At 37.3% G+C, this 24,194-nt stretch overlaps 1 protein-coding gene across 11 annotated transcripts in view; it reads left to right on the forward strand.

Moving 5' to 3' along the window:
* Kiaa0825 (KIAA0825 homolog) overlaps positions 1–24,194 on the forward strand; it is a 561,100-nt gene that overhangs the window by 277,576 nt on the left and 259,330 nt on the right. For 6 of the 11 annotated variants that reach the window (XM_087617479.1, XM_087617490.1, XM_087617504.1 and 3 more), the window contains one exon: positions 16,366–17,796. The exons of 4 other annotated variants lie outside the window; for them this stretch is intronic. In XM_087617479.1, the coding sequence (XP_087473605.1) occupies positions 16,366–16,396 (31 nt within the window). In that variant the 3' untranslated portion in view covers positions 16,397–17,796. Of the gene's footprint in view, positions 1–16,365; positions 17,797–24,194 lie in introns of those variants that run through there. One more of the 11 variants, NM_001446612.1, reaches the window with a different exon arrangement.

Genomic DNA, 24,194 nt, shown 5'->3' on the forward strand with positions numbered 1-24,194 from the left:
ACTTTCTTTGTCCATATCTGTCTTGCCAAAATAGCATTAGGTTATGTATAAAGCATAGTGACTGGGAATGGACACTTACCTGAAGCTGATATTAGAGGGTTACCTCAGAGGAATTGAAACTTGGGAACTTTTGTAATTAGAAGTTACAATTATGTCCTATTTCTTGGTAATGAAGTTGAGCAAAATGATTTATCTATAATAATGCAAATATCCGATTTCCTCTGGGACTTTGTGGGAAGGAGGCATCTACCTGGTTTACTCCAGGGAAACTCTCAACAGTGTCTTGTATTGACTTAACAATGGAAGATCAAAGCCATCTGAAACCTAAAAGAAAGAGAACAAAAAGGACCAAGTATACATCCTGAGAATGTGATGAATTCCCACACACACTGTCTCCTCTACACCTTTCTTGAAATACATCAGTTTTATGGAGATGCAAATGTTACTGTGTGAAAGATCACAAAGTTGGCAGTAATGTAATAGCAAAGATGCCAATTCCAATGAAAAGACACACTTAAAATTGTCATTGACACACAGCACCCAGTGCCCTGCATACTTGTTGCAGTAATCTTTGTGATTTCTCCAGCATTTTGCTCTCGGGGTACACCATGTTGTTGCAAGTGTCACGATTCCTGTCTGTCATGTATCTATTTTAATAAGGAAAGTTAGTCTGTAATTTTTTTATTTGTAGCCTTAGAAAAAGATTCCTTCTGTTTTTATTTTGTGGAATGGTAATTTTTTATTGAAGGTTTGGTGGAATTCTGTCTTGAAAAATCCTGGACTATTTTTTTTCTGATTGGGAGATTTTTAACTATTCTATTTCACTAGTATTTATAAGTCGATTTAAATTGCTTATCTGAGGGTTGGGGATTTAGCTCAGTGGTAGAGCGATTGCCTAGCAAGCGCAAGGCCCTGGGTTTGGTCCTCAGCTTCAAAAAAAAAAAATTGCTCATCTGATCTTGATTTAACCTTGGTAGGTCTTCTATATCAAGAAATATATCCATTTTCTCTAGATTTTCCAGTGATGTACAAATTATCTCTAATTTTTTTTGGTTGAGTGCAGATTTTTAAAGTGTGTCTTTAAGATTTTCTAGATTTCCTCGGTGTCTGTTCTTATATCCCTTTCATCTCTATCTAATTTTATTAATTCAGGTCTCCTCTCTGTCTTTTAGTTCATTTGGCTAAGAGTTTATCAGTCTTACTGATTTTTTAAAAGAATCAATTCTTTCTTTTATTGATTCATTATATTGTTTTGTTTTGTTGTTTTTTCCTGATTTAGATGATTCCTTGCCTTCTACTCCTTTTGGGTGTTCTCTTTTTGTGCGGAAGGTTTTAGGTGAGCCATTAAGTTAGTGATCTGATATCTCTCCAATTTTTGATACAGGCACTTGGTGCTATAAAATTGTGTCTTAGAATCACCTTCCTTATATTCCATCATTCTCAGGAATTCCAACCTTTCTCATCAAAGTCTGATCAATGTAAATAACTTTTCTATCCAAAATTAAAATCCTTATAGTGAAAACCTACTGACCTCCAAATGTAATCAATAATCTTAATTATAGAATTTGATAAGATGAACAAATTTAAGTAACCTAATGATGTTTATCAGTGCCCCAGATAGCAAGAACAAATCAGAGCCAAGGTTCCTCCGTGATAGCAGACCACCAATTATAAATAATAGATAAGAAATATATATTAAACACATATATAAAATATGTATTTAAATAAATATTTAACATTAACAGATTAATTTATAATTGTCACTGCCATAAAATCATCTCATTGCCATTCATGCCATTCACGGTAAAAATAAAAAAAAACCTTAGAAAAGCAAAAATATAAGACAATAAATTAAAAGATTCACACAATTTCCAAGCAAAAATTATTGTACTAGACAAATCTCAGTACATTTAAGTACAATTTATATTGTAGAAAATTTGCCAACAAAGACATACAATTTATGAATTTCCTACATTAGTTTTCAGCTCATCCATTCTCTCACCCTGAGGCCTGCTTTGCTTCTGTAGAAATTTCCTTTTTCCTGGATACTTTATACCAAGTGAGTCTTATAGTATCTATTCTGTATTTTATGGTGTAACAGTGCACTTGAGGTGCATCTACTGTATAAGGTGTTTGTTATATTGCTAAACAGCATATATACTAATAATGAATATTTAATGTAAAACCTTGGACACATTCCAGGTGTTCTTCACATGAATGTCTAGTTTAATGTCACTAGATAGTCTATTCTGTCAATATATTAGGTCAAGCCACTTGGTAACATTGTAGATATTCTCTGTACTTGATGATTTTCTGTCTAGTTCTATTAATTATAAATAAGAGGAAAATTGAAAAATGAACAAATTCAAATAACCTAATGAGGTTTATCGATGCCTCAGAAAGCAAGAACAATCAGACTCCAATCTTCAGCAGTAGACGCTGATGAAAAATAACTAAAATTTGAGCAGGAATGAACGGAATGGAGAAGAAAGAAGCAGGTATCGGTCCCTGCACAGATAAATGCAGTTGACAAACAGTTAGCCAAGCTAAGAGAGAGAGGAAAGACGCAAAGTAACAGAACTGGAGAATAGAAAACAAAAGACTATACAACAGACTCAATGAAATCTAAGGTATCATATAGGTATCAAAATGTCATCAAATAACTGACCATGGCGGGGTTCTTGCTGCACAAACCCAATGAATTCAATCTCTGGACCCCTGGAACCGACAGTGAAATGAGAACTAAGTCCTACAACTTGTCTTTCCTAAATAAATATGACCTAACAAAATTAAATCAAGATGATATAAGCAACTTAACAGCCCTCAGAGAAAAAGGAAATTTTCATTTTACTTAAAAATATTTTTTTCAAAATAATATCCAGGGCCATATAAAATTAAGTGTTTAATTCTACCAGACGTTTAAGGACAAACTACGGTCAGTATTTCTGAAAGTTACACACAGAATGGAAATACAAGAACGCACGCACATGTTTGTGGTATTTAAGTTGTTTGTGTTACTACTATAACTTGTCTACGTTTTTCACTTGTATGTACCTTTTAAAGTAGCTTCTAAGGGTAGCACATGAGAGGTAGCATTCACTATGGAATTTGGTATTACTCATCTATCCCTCTCCCCCATCTCCCTTGTCTCCCTGCTGCTGGTCCTCTCCCCACCAAACAGCATATCTTCTGTGTTCCTATCCCATGGTGCATTCCAATGCTTTCCTTTCCTCACCATTCCCCAACCTAAGATCTCTTGTTCACTTCTCTGGGTCTTCCTTCTACTTTCATGACCTATAAATCCACACGACATCTACAGACTATGAGTTATGGTGTGCTAAAGAGACAGTTTATCAGTAGAGTGATTGTTACTCTTCTTTCCAGCCCCCACCCTACACTGTGTGTGTGTGTGTGTTTGTGTGTGTGTGTGTGTCAGTGTGTCATTTAATGTGTGTGTACATTGTCAACAAAGCATTGAATTTCCTACTAGTTAAAAAATGAGATGTGACTGGGCTTCATGTAAATTCAGCTTTTGTTTTTATTATTATTTTTTAATTTACATTTCAAATGTTGTCCCCTTTCCCTGTCTCCCCTCTGCAAATCCCCCATCACATTCTACCTCCTCTTTGCCTCTAAGAGGGTACTCTGCCACCCACCCACCCACTCCTGCCTCATCTCTCTGGCATCCCCATTTCCAGGTTCAACAAGCCCCCAGGACCAAGCACCTCCCCTCCCATTGATGCTGGATAAACAGTCCTCTGCTAGATATGTAGGGTTTGGTTACTTGATATTGTTCTTTCTGTAGAGTTGCAATCCTCTTTAGCTCCTTCAGACTTCCCTATATCTTCTATTGTAGTTCCAGGCTCAGTCCTATGGTTGGTTGTAAATGTCTGCATCTGTCTTAGGTGCTGGCAGAGTCTCTCAGAGGATAGCGCTACTGGGCTCCTGATGCAAGCACTTATTGGCATCAGCTATAGTGTCAGGATTTGGTATCTGCAGATGGATGGAATGGATCCCAAGATTTTTTGTTCCTGCATTTCCTTTAGACAGAAACAATTCTGCATTTCCTTTAGACAGAAATAAAAATTTTTAGATGGGTAAGAGGCCCCTTCCCTCAACTAAGGGCCATGCCTTCTACTTGGTGAGTCTCTTAGGTTTCTATCTCCCCTCTGTTGGGTATTTCAGCTGTCATTCCTATTGGATCCTAGGAGTCTTTTGCTTCCTTGGTGTCTAGAACTTTCTAGTAGTTCCCCCAAAATTCCCATCTCTGCTACATATTTCTATTCATTATGCTGGCCCTCTGGACTTCTCTCTTGTCTTCTAATACCTGAACTTCCCTCTCTTCCCGCCTCCCCTTTCCCTCCCAGGATCCTCCTTCCCTCTGCCTCGAGTGATTATTTTGTGCCCCTACTAAGTGGGATTGAAGCTTCCACACTTTGACCTTCCATCTTGTTAAGCTTCATATGCTTTGTGAGTTGTATCGTGGATGTTCTGAGCTTTTAAACTAATATCCACTTGGTGAGTACATACAATTTATGTCCTTTTGGACTGGGCTACCCCACTCAAGATGATATTTTCTAGTTCCATCCATTTGCCTGCAAAATTCATGGAGCCATTGTTTTTATTAGCTAAGTAGTACTCCATTGTGTAGATGTACCACATTTTCTGTATCCATTCCTCTGTTGAAGGGCATCTGGGTTCTTTCCAGCTTCTGGCTATTATACATAAGGCTGCGATGAACATAGTGGAGCACGTGTCCCTATTATATGTTGGAGTGTCTTTTGGATGTATTCCCAGGAGTGTTTTGGACATTTTCTTATGTCCTGTATTTCCTATTTTGGGTTAGGAATTTTTATGCTTTCTATTTTTTTGACTGTGGCATCGATATGGTATCTTCTACACCTGAGATTGCCTCTTCTATCTCTTGTACTCTGTTGGTGATACTTGCATCTGTAGCTTCTGACTTTTTACCTAGATATTCCATATTTGTGATTTCTCTATTGTTTCTACTTCCATTTTTAGTTCTTGGAAAGCTTTTTCAATTCCTTCACCTTTTTGATTGTTTTCCTATATTTCTTTGGGGGATTTATTTGTTTCCTCTTTAAGGGCTTCTACCTGTTTACCTGTGCTCTCCTGTATTTCTTTAAGTGAATTGTTTATATCCTCCTTAAAGGTCTCTATTACCTTCACGAGAAGGGATTTTAGTTTCAGCGTCATTCCTTTCAGGTGTATTGGGATATTCATGGCTTGCCCTGGTGGAAGAACTGGGTTCTCAAGGTGTCAAATTATATTCGCTTCTGTTACTTTTGATCTTATACTTGCCTCTTGACATCTGGTTATCTCTGTTGTTAGCTGACCTGGGTGTCTCTGTTGGAGCCTGCATCCTGAGGTGTCTGTGGTCCTAGCTGCAGCCAATCTCCTGGGAGATTTACTGACTATTGCCTTGGCTGCAGCAGATCTTCAGGGAGCCCTGCAGACTGTGCAGTGTTGGAAGAGAGGGGCAGACAGGCTGATTTGCCCAAGTAGGTGCCGACCAGAGTGCAACCACAGCTTTTGGAATAAAACAATGACAATGTGAGCATGTTGGCAATGCTGATCAAAGTTCATTAATTCAACAAATATGTATAGTGTGCGTAATAAATATAAGAGACCATATTAGGACATAAACAGTTAACAATGGAAGTAGTGTCTTAGGAAAATTGATTTACACAGTTGCAGATTTCCAGTCATTCTCATGGCCACCTCGCCATCTCTCCTGACTCTCCCTATACCTGATCCTAAATGCTGACATTCTCTTCCATGTAACATTATTTCTTTCAAAGCCTATATTTTTTTTATTTTTAACATTATAATTGGATATTTTATGTATTTACATTTCAAATGTTATCCTCTTCCCTCCCTCTCCTATTCCTCCTCCCCCTGCTCCTATGAACATTCTCCCATTCCCACCTACCCACATCCACATCAACACCATGGCATTCTCCTACAATGGAAAAATGAGCCTTCATAGTACCAAGGGCTTCCCCTCCTACTGATGCTAGATAATGCCATCCTCTACTACATATGTGACTGGATCCATGGGTCCCTCCGTATGTATACCCTTTGGTTGGTGGTTTAGTTCCCGGGAGCTCTGGGGGGTCTGGTTGGTGGATATTATTGTTCTTCCTATGGGATTGCAAACCCATCAGCCCCTTCAGTCCTTTCTCTATCTCCTACAATGAGGAGTGCTCATTCTGATGGTTAATTGCAAACATCTGTATCAGTAAAGGCTCTTGCAGAGCCTCTCAGGAGACCTCCATATCAGGCTCCTGTCAGCAAGCACATCTTGGACTCAGTGGTAAGTGGCTGGATTTGCTGGGATGGATCCCCAGGTAGGACAGTCTCTGGATGGCCTTTCCTACAGTTCCTGTTCCACTCTTTGTCCAAGTATTTCTTCCCATATTTTGTTCTTTCTTCTAAAAAGGACTGATGCATCCATATTTTGGTCTTCCTTCTTCTTAAGCTTCATATGATCTGTAAATTGTATCTTGGGTATTCCAAGCTTTTGGGTTAATATCCACTTATCAGTGAGTGCATAACATGTGTGTCCATTTGTGACTGGGTCACCTCACTCAGGATGATATTTTCTAGTTCCATCCATTTGCCTAAGAATTTCATGAAGTCACTGATTTAATAGCTGAGTGATATTCTAGTGTGTAAATGTACAACATTTTCTATATCCATTCCTCTGTTGAAGAACATCTGGGTTCTTTCCAGCTTCTGGCTATTATAAATAAGGCTGCTAAGAACATAATGGAGCACGTGTCCTTGTTATATGTTGGAGCATCTTTTGGATATATACCCAGTGGTGGTATAGCTGGGTACTCAGGTAGCACTATGTCCAGTTTTCTGAGGAACCACCAGACTGCTTTCCAGAATGGTTATACCAGCTTGCAACAATGGAGGAGTGTTTGACTTTCTCCACATCCTCACCAGTATCTGCTGTCACCTGAGTTTTTGATCTTAGCAATTTTGACTGGTATGAGGTGTAATATCAGGGTGGTTTTGATTTGTATTTCCTTGATGATTAAGGATGTTTAACATTTCTTTAGGTGTTTCTTGGTCATTTGATATTCCTCAGTTGGGAATTCCTTGTTTAGATCTGTACCCCAGTTTTTAATAGGATAATTTGGTTCTCTGGAGTCTAACTACTTGTGTTCTTTGCATATATTAGATATTAGCTATCTATTGGACATAAGATTGGTAAAGATTTTTTTCCCAGTCTGTTGATGTTTTGTCCTATTGACAGTGTTCTTTGCCTTACAGACCTTTTGCAATTTTATGAGGTCCCATTTGTCAACTCTTGATCTTAGAGCATAAGCCATTGGTGTTCTGTTAAGTAAAATTTCCCCTGTGGCTATGTGTTCAAGGCTCTTCCCCACTTTCTCTTCTATTAGTTTCATTGTATCTGGTTTGATGTGGATGTCTTTGATCCACTTGGATTTGAGCTTTGTTTAAGGAGATGAGAATGTGTTGATTGCATTCATTTACATACCAACCTCCAGTTGCACCAGCACCATTTGTTGAAAATGTTATCTTTTCCCCACTGGATGGTTTTAGCTCCTTTGTCAAAGACCAAGCGACCATAAGAGTGTAGGTTCATTTCTGGGTTTTCAATTCTATTCCATGGATCTATCTGACTGTCTCTGTACCAATACCATACAGTTTTTATTAAGATTGCTCTGTAATACAGCTTGAGGTCAGGAATGGTGATTCCCTCAGAGATTCTTTTATTTTTGAGATAGTATTTGCTATCCTGTGGGGTTTTGTTTGTTTGTTTGTTTGCTATTCCAAATAACTCTGTGAAGAATTGAGTTGGAATTTTGATGGGAATTACATTGACTCTGTAGATTGCTTTTGGCAAGAAAGCCATTATTATTATATTAATCCTACCAATCCATGAGCCTGGGAGATCTTTCCATCTTCTGAGATCTTGTTTGATTTCTTCTTTTTTTTTCCTCCATCTTTATTAACTTGGGTTATTTACATTTATCTTATTTACATTTCAATTATTATTCCCTTTCCCAGTTTCCGGGTCAACATCCTCCTAACCCCTTCCCTTCTATATGGGTGCTCCCCTCCCCATCCTCCCCCATTGCCACCCTCCCCCCAACAATCATGTTCACTGGGGGTTCAGTCTTGGCAGGACCAAGGGCTTCCCCTTCCACTGGTGCTCTTACTAGGCTATTCATTGCTACCCACGAGGTCAGAGCCCAGGGTCAGTCCATGTATAGTCTTTAGGTAGTGGCTTAGTCCCTGGAAGCTCTGGTTGCTTGGCATTGTTGTTCATAAGGGGTCTCGAGCCCCATCAAGCTCTTCCAGTTCTTTCTCTGATTCCTTCAACAGGGGTGCCCTTCTCAGTTCAGTGGTTTGCTGCTAGGATTTACCTCTGTATTTGAAATGCTCTGGCTGAACCTCTCAGGAGACAGCTATTATCAGGCTCCTGTCAGTATGCATTTCTTGGCTTCATCAATATTATCTAGTTTTTGTGGCTGTATATAAATGGGCTGCATACGCAGGTGGGGTAGGCTTTATACCCAGGAATGACCATTCCTTCAGTCTCTGTTCCAAACTTTGTCTCCATATCCCTTCCTATGAATATTTTTGTTAATTTTATATCCTTCTACTTTGCTGAAGTTGTTCATGAGCTGAAGGAGTTCTCTGGTGGAATTTTTGGGATCACTAAAGTATATTATCATATCATCTCCAAATAGTGATATTTTGAGTTTTTCCTTTCCAATTTGTGTCCCTTTGACCTCTTTTGTTATTTAATTCCTCTGGGTAGGATTTCAAGTACTATATTAAATAGGTAGAGAGAAAGTGGACAGCCTTGTCTAGCCCTGATTTTAGTGGGATTGCTTCAAGTTTCTCTCCATTTAGTTTGATATTGGCTACTGGTTAGCTGTATATTGCTTTTCCTATGTTTAGTTATGGTCGTTGAATTCCTGATCTTTCCAAGATTCTTATGATGAAGGGGTGTTGAGTTTTGTCAAATGCTTTCTCAGCATCTAAATGAGATGATATGTGGTTTTTTTCTTTGAATTTGTTTATATAGTGGATTACGCTGATGGGTTTCCTTATATTAAACCATTCCTGCATCTCTGGGATGAAGCCTACTTTATCATGGTGAATGATAATTTTGATGTGTTTTTCGATTTGGTTTTCAAGTTTTTTATTGATTATTTTTGCATTGAAATTCATGAGGGAAATTTGTCTGAAGTTCTCTTTCTTTGTAGGGTCTTTGTATGGTTTATGTGTAAGTGTAATTGTGGCTTCCAAGAACAAATTGAGTGATGTTCCTGTGTTTCTATTTGGCGGGATAGTTTGAAGAGTATTGGTATTAAGTCTTTTTTAAAGGTCTCATAGACTCCTACACTAAACCTATCTGGTCCTGGGCTCTTTTTGATCGGCAGACTTTTAATGACTGCTTCTATTTCTTTAGGGGTTATAGAACTGTTTAGATGGTTTATCTGATCCTGATTAAACCTTAGTACCTGTTATCTGTCTAGAAAATTGTCCATTTAATCCAGATTTTCCAGTTTTGTTGAGTATAGGCTTTTGTAGCAGGAGCTGATTTTTTTTTGAATTTCCTCAGTTTCTGTTGTTATGTCTCCCTTTTCATTTCTGATTTTGTTAATTTGGATACTGTCTCTTTGCCCTCTTATTAGTCTGGCTAAGGGTTTGTTGATTTTCTCAAAGAACCAGCTCCAGGTTTTGTTGATATTTTTTGTATAGTTCTTTTTGTTTCTACTTGGTTGATTTCAGCTCGAAGTTTGATTATTTCCTACTGTACACTCTTCTTGGGTGTATTTGTTGAGGCTTTCTTTCTGAATGACTATTATGGTCAATTTTGGGAAGCATCCATGGGATATTTAGAAGGTATATTCTTTTGTGTTTTGATGAAATACTCTGTAGATGTATGTCTAGTCCATTTATTTCATGTCTGATTTATTATTCCTCTCTTTAGTTTTTGACTGGAGGACCTGTCAACTGCTGGGAGTAGGGTATTGAAGTCTCCCACTATTAATGTGTGGTATTCAATGTGCAATTTAAGCTTTGACAATGTTCCTTTTACCAATGTGGGTGCCCTTGTGTTTGGGGCATAGATGTTCAGAATTGAGATGTTATCTTGTTAGATTTTTTTTTCTTTGATGAGTATGAAGTGGCCTTCCCTGTATCTTTTGGTTAATTATTGTTGAAAGTCTGTTCCATTGGATTTTAAGCTGAGCATTTCAGCTTGTTTCTTAGGTCCATTTGCTTGAAAAAACTTTTTCTACCCCTTTGCTCTGTAGTAATGTCTATCTTTATTGCTGAGGTGTGTTTCTTGTATGCAGCAGAATGATTGATCCTGTTTTCACATCTGTTCTTTTAGCCTCTGTCATTTTATTGGGGGAATTGAGTCCGTTGATGTTGAGAGATACTAATGGCCCGTGATTGTTAATTCCTTTTATTTTGATGTTGTATTTGTGTGTGTGTGTGTGTGTGTGTGTGTGTGTGTGTGTGTGTGTTTGCACTTTTCTTGTTGCAGTATGGAATTGCTTATATTCTATGTTTTCTTGGGTGTAGTTATACTTCTTTGATTGCTGTTTTCCTTCTAGTGTTTTCTGAACGGGTGGACTTGTAGATAGATATTGCTTAAATTTGCATTTGTCTTGAAATATCTTGTTTTTTCCATTTATGGTAATTTGGTAGTTTTGGTTGTCATCTGTGGATTTTTAGAGGTTGCAAGATATCTGTCCAGGTTCTTCTAGCTTCTAGATCCTCTGTTTAGAAATTGGGTATAATTGCTATAGGTTTGACTTTGTATGATATCTGGCATTTTCCCTTGCCACCTTTAATACTCTTTCTTTGTTCTGTAGTTTTTGTGTTTTGATTATTATGTGGCATGTGGCAGGAGGATTTTCTTGTCTGGTCCAGGGTAATTGGTGTTCTATAAACTTCTTGTATATTTATTGGCATCTCTTTTTTTTTTTTTTTAAGATTGTGACAGTTTTCTTATCCAATTTTCTTTTTTTTTCTTTTTCTTTTTTTTTTATTAACTTGAGTATTTCTTATCTAAATTTTGAATGTTATTCCCTTTCCCGGTTTCTGGGCAAACATCCCCCTAACACCTCCCCCTCTACCTCTATATGGGTGTTCCCCTCCACATCCTCCCCCATTACCGCCCTCCCCCCAACAATTACGTTCACTCGGGGTTCAGTCTTGGCAGGACCAAGGGCTTCCCCTTCCACTGGTGCTCTTACTGGGCCATTCATTGCTACCTATGAGGTTGGAGCCCAGGGTCAGTCCATGTATAGTCTTTGGGTAGTGGCTTATTCCCTGGAAGCTCTGGTTTGTTGGCGTTGTTGTTCATATGGGGTCTCGAACACCTTCAAGCTCTTCCAGTTCATTCTCTGATTCCTTCAACAGGGGTCCCATTCTCAGTTCAGTGGTTTGCTGCTGGCATTCGCCTATGTATTTGCTGTATTCTTGCTGTGTCTCTCAGGAGAGATCTACATCCGGTTCGTGTTGGCATGCACTTCTTTGCTTCATCCATCTTGTCTAATTGGGTGGCTGTATATGTATGGGCCACATGTGGGACAGGTCCTGAATGGGTGTTCCTTCTGCCTCTGTTTTAATCTTTGCCTCCCTATTCCTGCCAAGGGTATTCTTGTTCCCCTTCTAAAGAAGGAGTGAAGCATTCGCATTTTGATCATCCGTCTTGAGTTTCACGTGTTCTGTGCATCTAGGACAATTCAAGAAATTTGGGCTAATAGCCATTTATCAGTGAGTTCATACCATGTGTGTTCTTCTGTGATTGGGTTACCTCACTCAGGATGATATTTTCCAGTTGCCTCCATTTGCCTATGAATTTCATAAAGTCATTGTTTTTGATAGCTGAGTAATATTCCATTGTGTAGATGTACCACATTTTCTGTATCCATTCCTCTGTTGAAGGGTATCTGGGTTCTTTCCAGCTTCTGGCTATTATAAATAAGGCTGCTTTAAACATTATGGAGCACGTGTCTTTTTTATATGTTGGGGCATCTTTTGGGTATATGCCTACGAGAGGTATAGCTGGGTCCTCAGGTAGTTCAATGTCCAATTTTCTGAGTATCCTCCAGACTGATTTCCAGAATGGTTATATCTGTCGGCAACCCCACCAACAATGGAGGAGTGTTCCTCTTTCTCCACATCCTCACCAGCATTTGTTGTCACCTGAGTTTTTGATCTTAGCCATTCTCACTGGTGTGAGGTGGAATCTCAGGGATGTTTTGATTTGCATTTCCCTTATGACTAAAGATGTTGAACATTTCTTTAGGTGTTTCTCAGCCATTTGACATTCCTCAGCTGTGAATTCTTTGTTTAGCTCTGAACTCCATTTTTTAATAGGGTTATTTGTCTCCCTGCGGTCTAACTTCTTGAGTTCTTTGTATATTTTGGGTATAAGGCCTCTATCTGTTGTAGGATTAGTAAAGATCTTTTCCCAATCTGTTGGCTGCTGTTTTGTCCTAACCACAGTCTCCTTTGCCTTACAGAAGCTTTGCAGTTTTAGGAGATCCCATTTGTCAATTCTTGATCTTAGAGCATAAGCCATTGGTGTTTTGTTCAGGAACTTTTCTCCAGTGCCCATGTGTTCGAGTTGCTTCCCCACTTTTCTTTCTATTAGTTTGAGTGTGTCTGGTTTGATGTGGAGGTCCTTGATCCACTTGGACTTAAGCTTTGTACAGGGTGATAAGCATGGATCGATCTGCATTCTTCTACATGTTGACCTCCAGTTGAACCAGCACCATTTGCTGAAAATGCTACCTTTTTTTCCATTTGATGGTTTTGGCTCCTTTGTCAAAAATCAAGTGACCATAGGTGTGTGGGTTCATTTCTGGGTCTTCAATTCTGTTCCATTGGTCTATCTGTCTGTCTCTGTACCAATACCATGCAGTTTTTATCACTATTGCTCTGTAATACTGCTTGAGTTCAGGGATAGTGATTCCCCCTGAAGTCCTTTTATTGTTGAGGATAGTTTTAGCTATCCTGGGTTTTTTGTTATTCCAGATGAATTTGCAAATTGTTCTGTCTAACTATTTGAAGAATTGGATTGGTATTTTGATGGGGATTGCATTGAATCTGTAGATCGCTTTTGGTAGAATGGGCATTTTTACTATATTAATCCTGCCAATCCATGAGCATGGGAGATCTTTCCATCTTCTGAGGTCTTCTTCAATTTCTTTCTTCAGAGTCTTGAAGTTCTTTTTTTTTTATTTATTTTTTTATTAACTTGAGTATTTCTTATATACATTTCGAGTGTTATTCCCTTTCCCGGTATCCGGGCAAACATCCCCCTCCCCCCTCCCCTTCCTTATGGGTGTTCCCCTCCCAACCCTCCCCCCATTGCCGCCCTCCCCCCACCAGTCTAGTTCACTGGGGGTTGAGTCTTAGCAGGACCCAGGGCTTCCCCTTCCACTGGTGCTCTTACTAGGATATTCATTGCTACCTATGAGGTCAGAGTCCAGGGTCAGTCCATGTATAGTCTTTGGGTAGTGGCTTAGTCCCTGGAAGCTCTGGTTGCTTGGCATTGTTGTACATATGGGGTCTCGAGCCCCTTCAAGCTCTTCCAGTTCTTTCTCTGATTCCTTCAACGGGGGTCCTATTCTCAGTTCAGTGGTTTGCTGCTGGCATTTGCCTCTGTATTTGCTGTATTCTGGCTGTGTCTCTCAGGAGCGATCTACATCCGGCTCCTGTCGGTCTGCACTTCTTTGCTTCATCCATCTTGTCTAATTGGGTGGCTGTATATGTATGGGCCACATGTGGGGCAGACTCTGAATGGGTGTTCCTTCAGTCTCTGTTTTAATCTTTGCCTCTCTCTTCGCTGCCAAGGGTATTCTTGTTCCCCTTTTAAAGAAGGAGTGAAGCATTCACATTTTGATCATCCTTCTTCAGTTTCATGTGTTCTGTGCATCTAGGGTAATTCAAGCATTTGGGCTAATAGCCACTTATCAATGAGTGCAGACCATGTATGTCTTTCTGTGATTGGGTTAGCTCACTCAGGATGATGTTTTCCAGTTCCAACCATTTGCCTACGAATTTCATAAAGTCGTTGTTTTTGATAGCTGAGTAATATTCCATTGTGTAGATGTACCACATTTTCTGTATCCATTCCTCTGTTGAAGGGCATCTGGGTTCTTTCCAGCTTCTGGCTATTATAAATAAGGCTGCAATGAACATAGTGGAGCACGTGTCTTTTTTATATGTTGGGGCATCTTTTGGGTATATACCCACGAGAGGTATAGCTGGATCCTCAGGCAGTTCAATGTCCAATTTTCTGAGGATCCTCCCGACTGATTTCCAGAATGGTTGTACCAGTTTGCAATCCCACCAACAATGGAGGAGTGTTCCTCTTCCTCCACATCCTCGCCAGCATCTGTTGTCCCCTGAGTTTTTGATCTTAGCCATTTTCACTGGTGTGAGGTAAAATCTCAGGGTTGTTTTGATTTGCATTTCCCTTATGACTAAAGATGTTGAACATTTCTTGAGGTGTTTCCCAGCCACTCGGCATTCCTCAGCTGTGAATTCTTTGTTCAGCTCTGAACCCCATTTTTTAATAGGGTTATTTGTTTCCCTGTGGTCTAACTTCTTGAGTTCTCTGTATATTTTGGATATAAGGCCTCTATCTGTTGTAGGATTGGTAAAGATCTTTTCCCAATCTGTTGGTTGCCGTTTTGTGTACAGATCTTTTACTTGCTTGGTTAAAGTCACTCCGAAGTACTTTATATTATTTGGGACTATTATGAAGGGTGTCGTTTCCCTAATTTCTTTCTCGGCTTGTTTCTCTTTTGTGTAGAGGAAGGCTACTGTTTATGAGTTAATTTTATACCCAGCCACTTTGCTGAAGTTGTTTATCAGGTTTAATAGTTCTCTGGTGGAACTTTTGGGATCACTTAAATATACTATCATATCATCTGCAAGTAGTGATATTTTGACTTCTTCTTTTCCAATCTGTATCCCCTTGATCTCCTTTTGTTGTCTGAATGCTCTCGCTAGAATTTAAAGAACTATATTGAATAAGTAGGGAGAGAGTGGGCAGCCTTGTCTAGTCCCTGATTTTAGTGGGATTGCTTCAAGTTTTTCTCCATTTAGTTTAATGTTAGCAACTGGTTTCTATATATGGCTTTTACTATGTTTAGGTATGGGCTTGAATTCCTATTCTTTCCAGGACTTTTATCATGAAGGGGTGTTGAATTTTGTCAAATGCTTTCTCAGCATCTAATGAAATGATCATGTGGTTTTGTTCTTTCAGTTTGTTTATATAATGGTTTTCCTTATATTAAACCATCCCTGCATGCCTGGGATGAAGCCTACTTGATCCTGTTGGATGATTGTTTTGATGTGTTCTTGGATTCGGTTTGCCAGAATTTTATTGTGTATTTTTGCGTCGCTATTCATAAGGGAAATTGGTCTGAAGTTCTCCTTCTTTGTTGGGTCTTTGTGTGGTTTAGGTATAAGAGTAATTGTGGCTTCATAGAAGGAATTTGGTAGCGCTCCATCTGTGTCAATTTTGTGGAATAGTTTGGATAGTATTTCTCCAATTTTCTTAAACAAATTTCTGGTCCATGTTGCTGGTATTCTTCACCTTCTTTTTTTCCTATTAATATTTGGATTGGACATTTCTTATTGGATATTTCAATTTCATATATTGTATCTTCTATGCCTGAAATTCTCTCTTCCATCTCATATATTCTGTTGATGATAGTTGCATCTGTTGTTTCTGTTCTCTTCCCTTGGTTTTATATCTCCAAGATTCCCTCAATTTGTGTTTTCTTTATTGCTTCTATTTCTGTTTTAATGTCTTGAACAGTTTTATTTATTTCCTTCATCTGTTTATTTGTATTTTTCTGTATGTCTTTAAAGGATTTATTCATTTCCTCTTTTAAAACTTCTGTCATTTTTATAAGGCTGGGTTTAATGTCATTTTCTTGTGTTTTGGTTGTGCTGGGTCATCCAGGGATTACTGTAGTAGGGTAGCTGTTTTCTGTAGGTATCATATTTCCCTGGTTTTTGTTGTTTGTGTTCTTTCAAGTGCCTTTAGCCATCTAGACGGTTGTTTTAGTATGTACTGGGAGGGAGACCTAACCTTGATAATGGTGTTATGGTAGGCCTCTGATGGGTATACTTGGGCTGTATGTTTCCAGGTCAGCAGGTGTGAGGAAGGTGTATGGAGAGGTGGCAGAATAATGAGATTCCAAAGGGCCTAGCAGTATGCTCTGGGCACCTGTGAGTGTCCCGTAGGTCTCGAAGGTGGGGAAATGGATGCAAGAAGGAAATCTAACCTCTATGGTTCTGGATTCACAGGTCTGAGGAGGGGAGTGAAGATTTGGCATGATAATGGAGGTTTTTCAAGATAGCAAGCTGCTCAGGGCAGCCGGGGATCTTCCCAGAGGACTCAATAGACAAAGAAGATGGGTGCAGGAAGTCCATGCATGTTTCTAAATTATATTTATGGCTATTTTATTCACTACATGTATTTAATTTTGTTTAGTAATGTAAATTTTTCTTATATTAGATCGCCTTCACTGTCTCCCATAATCAGTGTCTTTTATCTTTAGCTATTCATTTTTATTTTGTTTTCTCAATTTTGTTAAACCTTCATCTATTCTAATTTTCACTGCTTCAAACTTAACAAAATAATTTTAATGAATATGTAGGTAAGATAAAAGATTTCTATTTCTTAGTGTTAGAAACAGAAGACAAAATTACGTTTTGATAATTTTTGCATTACCCCTGAAAGTTGCATATTATTTCTTAGACCTTCCTGCAAATCTGTGTCTAAAAGATCTCAAAATAACAAAATATTCTTTAACATTTAAACTATTTCTTTATATTGTGATGTCTAGTCATGTTTGAAATGTATTTTCCTTTCAATACTTCTACATAGAAAGATTGTTGTTTAATAATATCTTAATTCAAAGTTATTTCTTCAATTTAGTATTTGTGAGTTTGTTCTTACAGTTAAGTTTTCTGGCCTTCATTGCAATGTTTACTGTGCTGCGTGGCATGCATTTGGAGCAAATGAACGCTGTTGGACTAAATGCCACTATCTTACTCAAAATATATTTTTAATGTGAATTCAATTCATCAAGCCATCTAGCAGAACCTGAAATATTGGCAAATACTACAGCAATAAAGGATTGTGTTACTTTATTTTTCTTAGAATTTCTTTTGAAAAATAATGGACGCTAATTTTTTTAATCAGGCTGCTTTCTCAAGTAAGGTTCTTTTAAACATTGACAAAATGATGAATCTTTTCAATTTGTATGATTTACATGGAAAAAGTAGAATAATATTTAAAGATTAATGCCCATGCTTGTTTCAGTTTTAGCCTATATATACCATCAAATGAATTTTTATCCTAAAAGCCGTGCTTATACATCTAATGTAAGACATCTGAGGACTTTACAGCTAACATTTTTATATTTTCCGGAACCTAGAACTCATTTTGTTTTTGTTGTTGAATTTGAAGCTGAGTTCCCTCTTTTGTTCAGATTTTTCTCCAACTCTTGGTCTCAAGTGGCTCCTGGGTCTATGGAAAACAGACATTTCTCATCATGCCTAGTTTTAATATGTTACTTATAAAGAAAATCAGTTGGTTCAATTATGACAAATAAAATGTACTTAAATGTAAATAATAAATGTATGCTTAATAGTTTTTGTAGTGACAATTAAACTTTGTTCAGTTGGAAAGAATCAGAAATAAAATATTATTGTACATGTGGATTATCAGGACCTGTGAGATTGCTCAGTTGGTAAAGTGCTTATTATGACAGCCAAAGACCTGAGGTTATTTGATCTAGTGCAACCTCATAAAATGTTGAGCACGGTGGCATATGTCTGAACTTGGTGTTGGAGAAGTTCTGACAGACAGATTGGATCATCTTTGGAGTTCTTTGGTCAGCCAGTCTAGCCTAATCCTTGAGCACCAAGTCCCAATGAGATATCCCATGATGCCCACGAAAGTGTAACACAACAAAACCTCAAAACACAAGTGTACACAAATGCAGCTCATAAATACATACATACACAGAGAAGGGGGGAGGGGGATGAAAAAGAAAGAAAAGAAAGAAGAGAAAGAAAATCATTTAGAAAACACAAGTTCTTTTCTTAAAAGAAATTTTATTAGATGCCTTACCTTATAGCCAAAATAATACAGATTTATGAAGGCAAATACTTGAAATGATATTTGAAAATAGGGAATCAACACTGTATTTGGCTTTGTTACTGCAAAGTGTGCTACCTGACCAAGACTCAGCATAACTGAAAGTCCCGATGTAAAACACAAGTAATTTTCTTATGCTTAGCAAAGATTTAATGAAGTCTTGACTTCTCAACATGGACAACAAAAGTGCCTGTAGAGAATGTGACAAAAAGATAGAAATGAATTTTTGAATTTTCTTTCCCTTCTTTTCATGCTCAATTGGCTACAGAACAAGAATAAAAATCCAAAGGAAATATTTCTGACCTCTGTATAAAGTAATATTCAAGTCCTATGCTGTCCTGGAAATATAAATAAAGGCAGAACATGTAGGACAAGCCTCAGTGTGACCACATTAATAATTTGCCAAACAACTGAAGAGTGCATAAAGGGATACACCCTGCAATTCAGCCGCTTCTTCCCCTTACTACCACTTACTGAGCCTTAACATGTAACAGTAAAACACTGTTACGTCATCTAAAGCAGTCTCAGTGGAAGGCTCTGTGTAGTATTCCTTAAGTGTGAGAACTATAGGTACCCTCAGATGCAAGTGTTCAGCTTCTGCTTGGAACACTTAGCATATTTCTTTTTTCCCTATGGTTTGAAATGTGTGGGAACATGTGATGAGGGTCCTTTTATATTCAAAATGGGTCAGCTTGTGTCGAGAAAGTGTCTTATTGTCATGATGTCACCACATCTCAAGATTTGTGACCTTTTGCACCATATGGATTCATGGTAGCCCACAACTTAGTTTGCAGGCCAGAGTGCTTTTGTACCCCCGCTAGGGGGAATCAAAGGCTTTTGGACTGGAATTTCAAGTACTGATAGATTTGGAAAAACAAAAGTAATTTTTATATATCCTAAGGACCGCCAGATGTCGCAAAGGCATCATTGATGAAGCGCCGGTTTTCTCCAAAATGTGGCTCTTATATAAGGAATACTATCATTGTGTTTGAGAGTTGCAGAGGCCATAACAGGTCAGTGAAATGTCCTTCAATCATCTGATTTTTACATTCAAGAATGGGCCAAGACGAAAAGACAACCACATATCTGACATTGACATTACTACCATTTAGACAACCAATTCAGTTGCCTCGGTCAGTAGGATCAGCGGGGCCTTTATTGCTTTGAAAAATCACAAAGATGATATAGTTTTTCTTTTTCTTTAATAGTGAAGATTTGGAGCCACAGCCTACCTTTGCTTTAGCTGTAATGGGACCTGCTCAGTGGAGGCATGAGAAAACTTTTGAAGCACTCCCTCCCCCATGAGTGTAAAGCATTTTATGAGATGTACAAAATTATAATAATGAAAGAAGTGGTGCTGAGTGAATTCTGCTGAGCCAAAGTGTACGCATAAATTGGCAGTTTAACAAGTAGAACTTGGAAGCAAGCATTTGATGATTGATTTTTTATTGAGACAGAACAAGCATGATAGTGAGTAAAGTGATTTTCCTTATTGAGAGAAAAATATAGTGTTTTTCAACATGTCTCTAGGATGAATGGAAGTCTTGTCAAAAAAAATGGAGCAACACATAATATCTTTTAAAAGGTGAATTAACATAAGTATATCACTTATTCTATGGAGCAAATTTTATACTTGTCAGTTTTATTCATAATGCCATAAAGTTTATGTTACAAAGGTAAGATTACTACCTTTGTTATGTCCTTTAAAAACTCAGGTATTAACTGAACTGTAAGTAGATTATAAAATATATTCATGTATTCAATGCAGTAATAAAAATTAAGTTCAAAATATGTATTTATGTGTAGATCTTAGGCAAGTCCCTGGTAATTTTAAAGTACTTGAAATACATTATTCAACATGTAACCTGCTGTATATTTGTTTATAATAGGCTCTGCCTGAGAATACAAGAACTGTCAAGATAAAAATAAGAAGCATATATCATTCTAACTTAATTATAATCCATCAAAAATATTTCCATTGTCTATGTTCCAGGATGATAGAGAAACGTTCTTATAAAGACAATTGTAAACTAAAGCTAATTACGATTTGCCAAAGTTAATTGAGGTCATTCATACATAGATTTATAATACTAAAATAACATATGTGTACATATCAACATGTATGCATGCATAATATCTGATTCATAGCTATCTTTTCTGTGGCTCATTTATAGCCACATATGTGAACATTTAAAATAATAAATATGAATTTGTTTATAGAAAGTTCTTTTCAAGATGATTATACATTTTTCTCCTTGTGTTTTCTGACTATAATTTTTAAATCTACTTAGTTGTGGATATATTATTTCCTTTGTTTTAAAATGCATTTAAACCTAAGGGGACATAATCATGCTGGTTTTTGTGGGTTTAAACAGGGGGCATAAAAAAAAACAAAGCAAAAAACAGGAGGCATCCTATGAATCCGTGGTTCCTGTTACATTTGACTGTATATAGCACGGGTCCATGCTCTATGTGAAAGATTATCTGTATTTTATTTTAAGACTTTATGTATATTTAACCTTTAATTTGACTAGCAGGCTGTATGATTTACATAAAAAATAGATCAGCTCTGCATTCACAGAATGCTGTTGGTATGCCATAATCAATCATCTCTAAATGTTAATGGTGTTAAGGAGCAATGAGAGCATATGTCTTCTATCTGCAGGCCTGTGGATTTGTGGAATTACTTGGGATGTCTACCTGCATTAGACCATGGCCTTTGTCTATGGTTAAGAACTAGAGTTTTTGAGTGGTAGATATCATTATAATGAAGTTGTGGAATTAGGTAAGTAGAAGTACTTCAGACACAATCATTTCCTAATAGGCACCTTGATGCCCATGTCATTCCTGCGAGAAAAGTATAATAGACGATACGGCATAGCGATGGGAGTGCTGAGAGTTTGTCTCATTTTCTTTTCACTATGTTTCAATAAAATATGGCTTTCCTTAGTGTTATCCTAATTACACATGTTCACGGTCCCTCAATGAAATAAAAAGTCAACATGTAAAAGGCAGAGAAGTACGGGGAAAATTGGATTTCAATGGTAAGAAGCCTAGTCTGTAATAAGGCCATTTAGCCCCGTCATCGTATCGTTAAAAATGATGCTAACAAAGAATATTTATTGCTATGTAATTGTAGGATTTATTTTTAAGTGCAAATTCTAATTATCAAGGAAACTGCATCCTTTTTATCTGAGAGAAGGATATACTAAATCATAGCAGATTTGGTTATTGGAACTATAATATTGTTACCTTGCTTGAAACACATGGTCTCTCCTGATATACAAGGAAAAAAACTGAATCTATTTCAATAAATTAATAGGGATGAGAATCCAATCTATCCTTCTTTTCAGAGGTTCACATACATTGTAATGAGATGCATTAGGAGTTTTCTTCACTTGAAATCCAAATGAGACCCATTTTGGCTCACACCCTTGACAGTCTCTTTTATATGCGTTGCTGTCTCCTGTTCTTGTGTGGGCCTGGTAAAATGCTTCCTTTGTGAGATGCACAGAGACAATATAATGCCACGAAAGACGAAGGTGTCAAAACACAAAGTTAGAGGCAATCTAATCAATGCCTCCTGATTTAGCCTTTGAAGGCTCTCTTCATTAAAACCCTTTAAAGCTGAGGCTTATCTTGAGGTAGAGCTGTTACTTAATATTTTTCAGTGTCATTCTTTGGACAGTCATTTGTACCTTTTAAATGTATTTTCACTATTCATTGTTTAGTAAATTGGATGTCTTGTTAGCACGGCGGTGGTATGAATGACTTGCATCAAAATGATTGAAGGTAATACTGTACAAATTCTTGGTAAAATTTTCCCTCCCCTTTAATCCTCATCTTTCCCTCCAACAAAATAAAATCTTAATTTATTTTCTTTCTAAGGATCAGGTATAGGATGTGACAATTTACATGCTAGAACTGGACCTTTAGATACTTTTCTATATCCAAAGATCTGCTTGTAAATCTGAAATTAATTCAAGGCAATTAAAATTTCTACTTAATAGGATTTTCTTTCCATCACCATCTTTTTACTAAGTACACCTTTCAAGTTAATTTTCTTTTTGTCTTGAGCTTTTGAGAAAGGAAATGTGAATCACTCTAACCCTCAAAATTCTCTGTATTTAGTCTTTCTTTTTGGTGGGGATATTGGAAGACATAGCCCTGACTAATTTTAGGCAGGTCTGTGAACTTAGGACCTGTGACCATAAAAGACATTCTTTGAAAGGATTTTTTTCCAAAGTGTAAAAAAAAACATATAAAATGGTTTTGAATCTTGAGTTGTCTGGTCCCTTCCCCAGCAGTGTGTTCACATAATAAATAGGCAGCTTATCATTTTGTATATTTCTTCCGTATGAAGATCAGATTGTATTATATGTGGAAACACATAGAAAAGCATTTTGTTAATATTGTCTATGTGTCTGGACTTAGGCCCAGACTTTACAGATATGATATGTGTTGGAAGGCCTTATGTGTACAACAGTGCACAAGCTTTAGATTTGTTTGTGAGTCACAGAATTTGTAATACTTCCTACAAACAGATAGAACAAACACAGGAGCTTTGATCAGAGCAGTCACAAAAGGTTTAAAACAAACTCCAATAAATCAGCAGCTAATTTGCTTTTTAATATGTCCAGCTTAAGCAGAAAAAAAATACAAGAGGCCATTACTACCCTTTCCACCTCAATCTATGGTCATCAGGAAAGATAAATAGCTAAAAATGAGAAAAATAGAAAAGGATAAACATCACAGAATTTATTCTCAGGGTATCTTGAAAATGGAAAAGAATTCAAGCAACTTTGACCTGGTTTTGAAATGAGTGTTGCGGTGACTATGACTGCTCTAGCTTAGTAATTATTTGTGATAGGTTGTGTTTGAGTCCCACATGGATAGAGCTGCAGGCCCAGCCATCTCATTTGCTGGCATACAAACAGATTCTTCCAGGTGCTGAAAATTAAATTTTAATATATTATTTAAATATTAAGAGAATTACTGCCTCAGTAATTTTACTGTTACAGCTGGAACACAAAGCCTGCCTGTAGAATGCAGAGCATTGGCCAATCTAATGTATAGATGTTTATAGTGACTTTAAAACAGTCTTAGCTTATGCATTTGATAGATGGGGATTATAATTGGCCAGCACATTATGTACAGTTACACCTGGCTTAGTTTCTAGCCATTTTGGTATCCTTTACATTAGTCTGATCAATTATTAATAAATGGATTGAGTTGTCTAGCTAAAAAGACACAATGATAGAAAAATTTAAGGTGTTAAATTTGCATGCCTTTACATGTTTGTATTTTTCTGTGTTGAAGGAGTTTTGTTATCTAAATTATTTTGGTTCATTCATTTTTATTTTCCAAAGAGAATAATCTCAAAGTTGTTGAAAATTGGGGTGAAATTAATAAGAATTTAGTCTCGGAGACACTAAAAACAGGATTCATTGCTAGTATGCCTTTTGGATTTTCCGCCTGCTCAAATTATGTAAAAACAATTTAAATAATACTTATATAGTAATATGCCCATTGTTTACTTAGGATTTATAATAGTAAGTCTAGTATAGAATCCATAGGTTATAATCGTTTGTAACAATGTCTTGTGGTTTTTTTATAAGCTTGCTTTCCTAGGAAGTGCTTGTGATATCATTTCATGGCAATTATGTTTACCTACCCAGGAGCCAGACTACTTAGGATGAAGTCTCAGGCCCACTAGTGTGATATTTATTACAGCCAACTTTTCAATAGCTCTACTTTCTGACCTCTAAAACGAAGCAGATGAATGATATTATTTCAGTAATGGTGTGGACTATTAAATAAATGGATCAAAATGGTACCTGGCACAAAGACAGTACTCTGTGGATATTGGGGATCTGATCATCATAGTTGCATAATACCCATGATAAAGTATAAGTACATGGGATAGTATGAGTACATAGAATAAATAGTGTGAGTACATAATATAGTG

Source organism: Rattus norvegicus, chromosome 2 (assembly GCF_021556685.1).
Source record: "Rattus norvegicus strain SHRSP/BbbUtx chromosome 2, alternate assembly SHRSP_T2T, whole genome shotgun sequence".
Classification (NCBI taxonomy): Eukaryota; Metazoa; Chordata; class Mammalia; order Rodentia; family Muridae; genus Rattus; species Rattus norvegicus.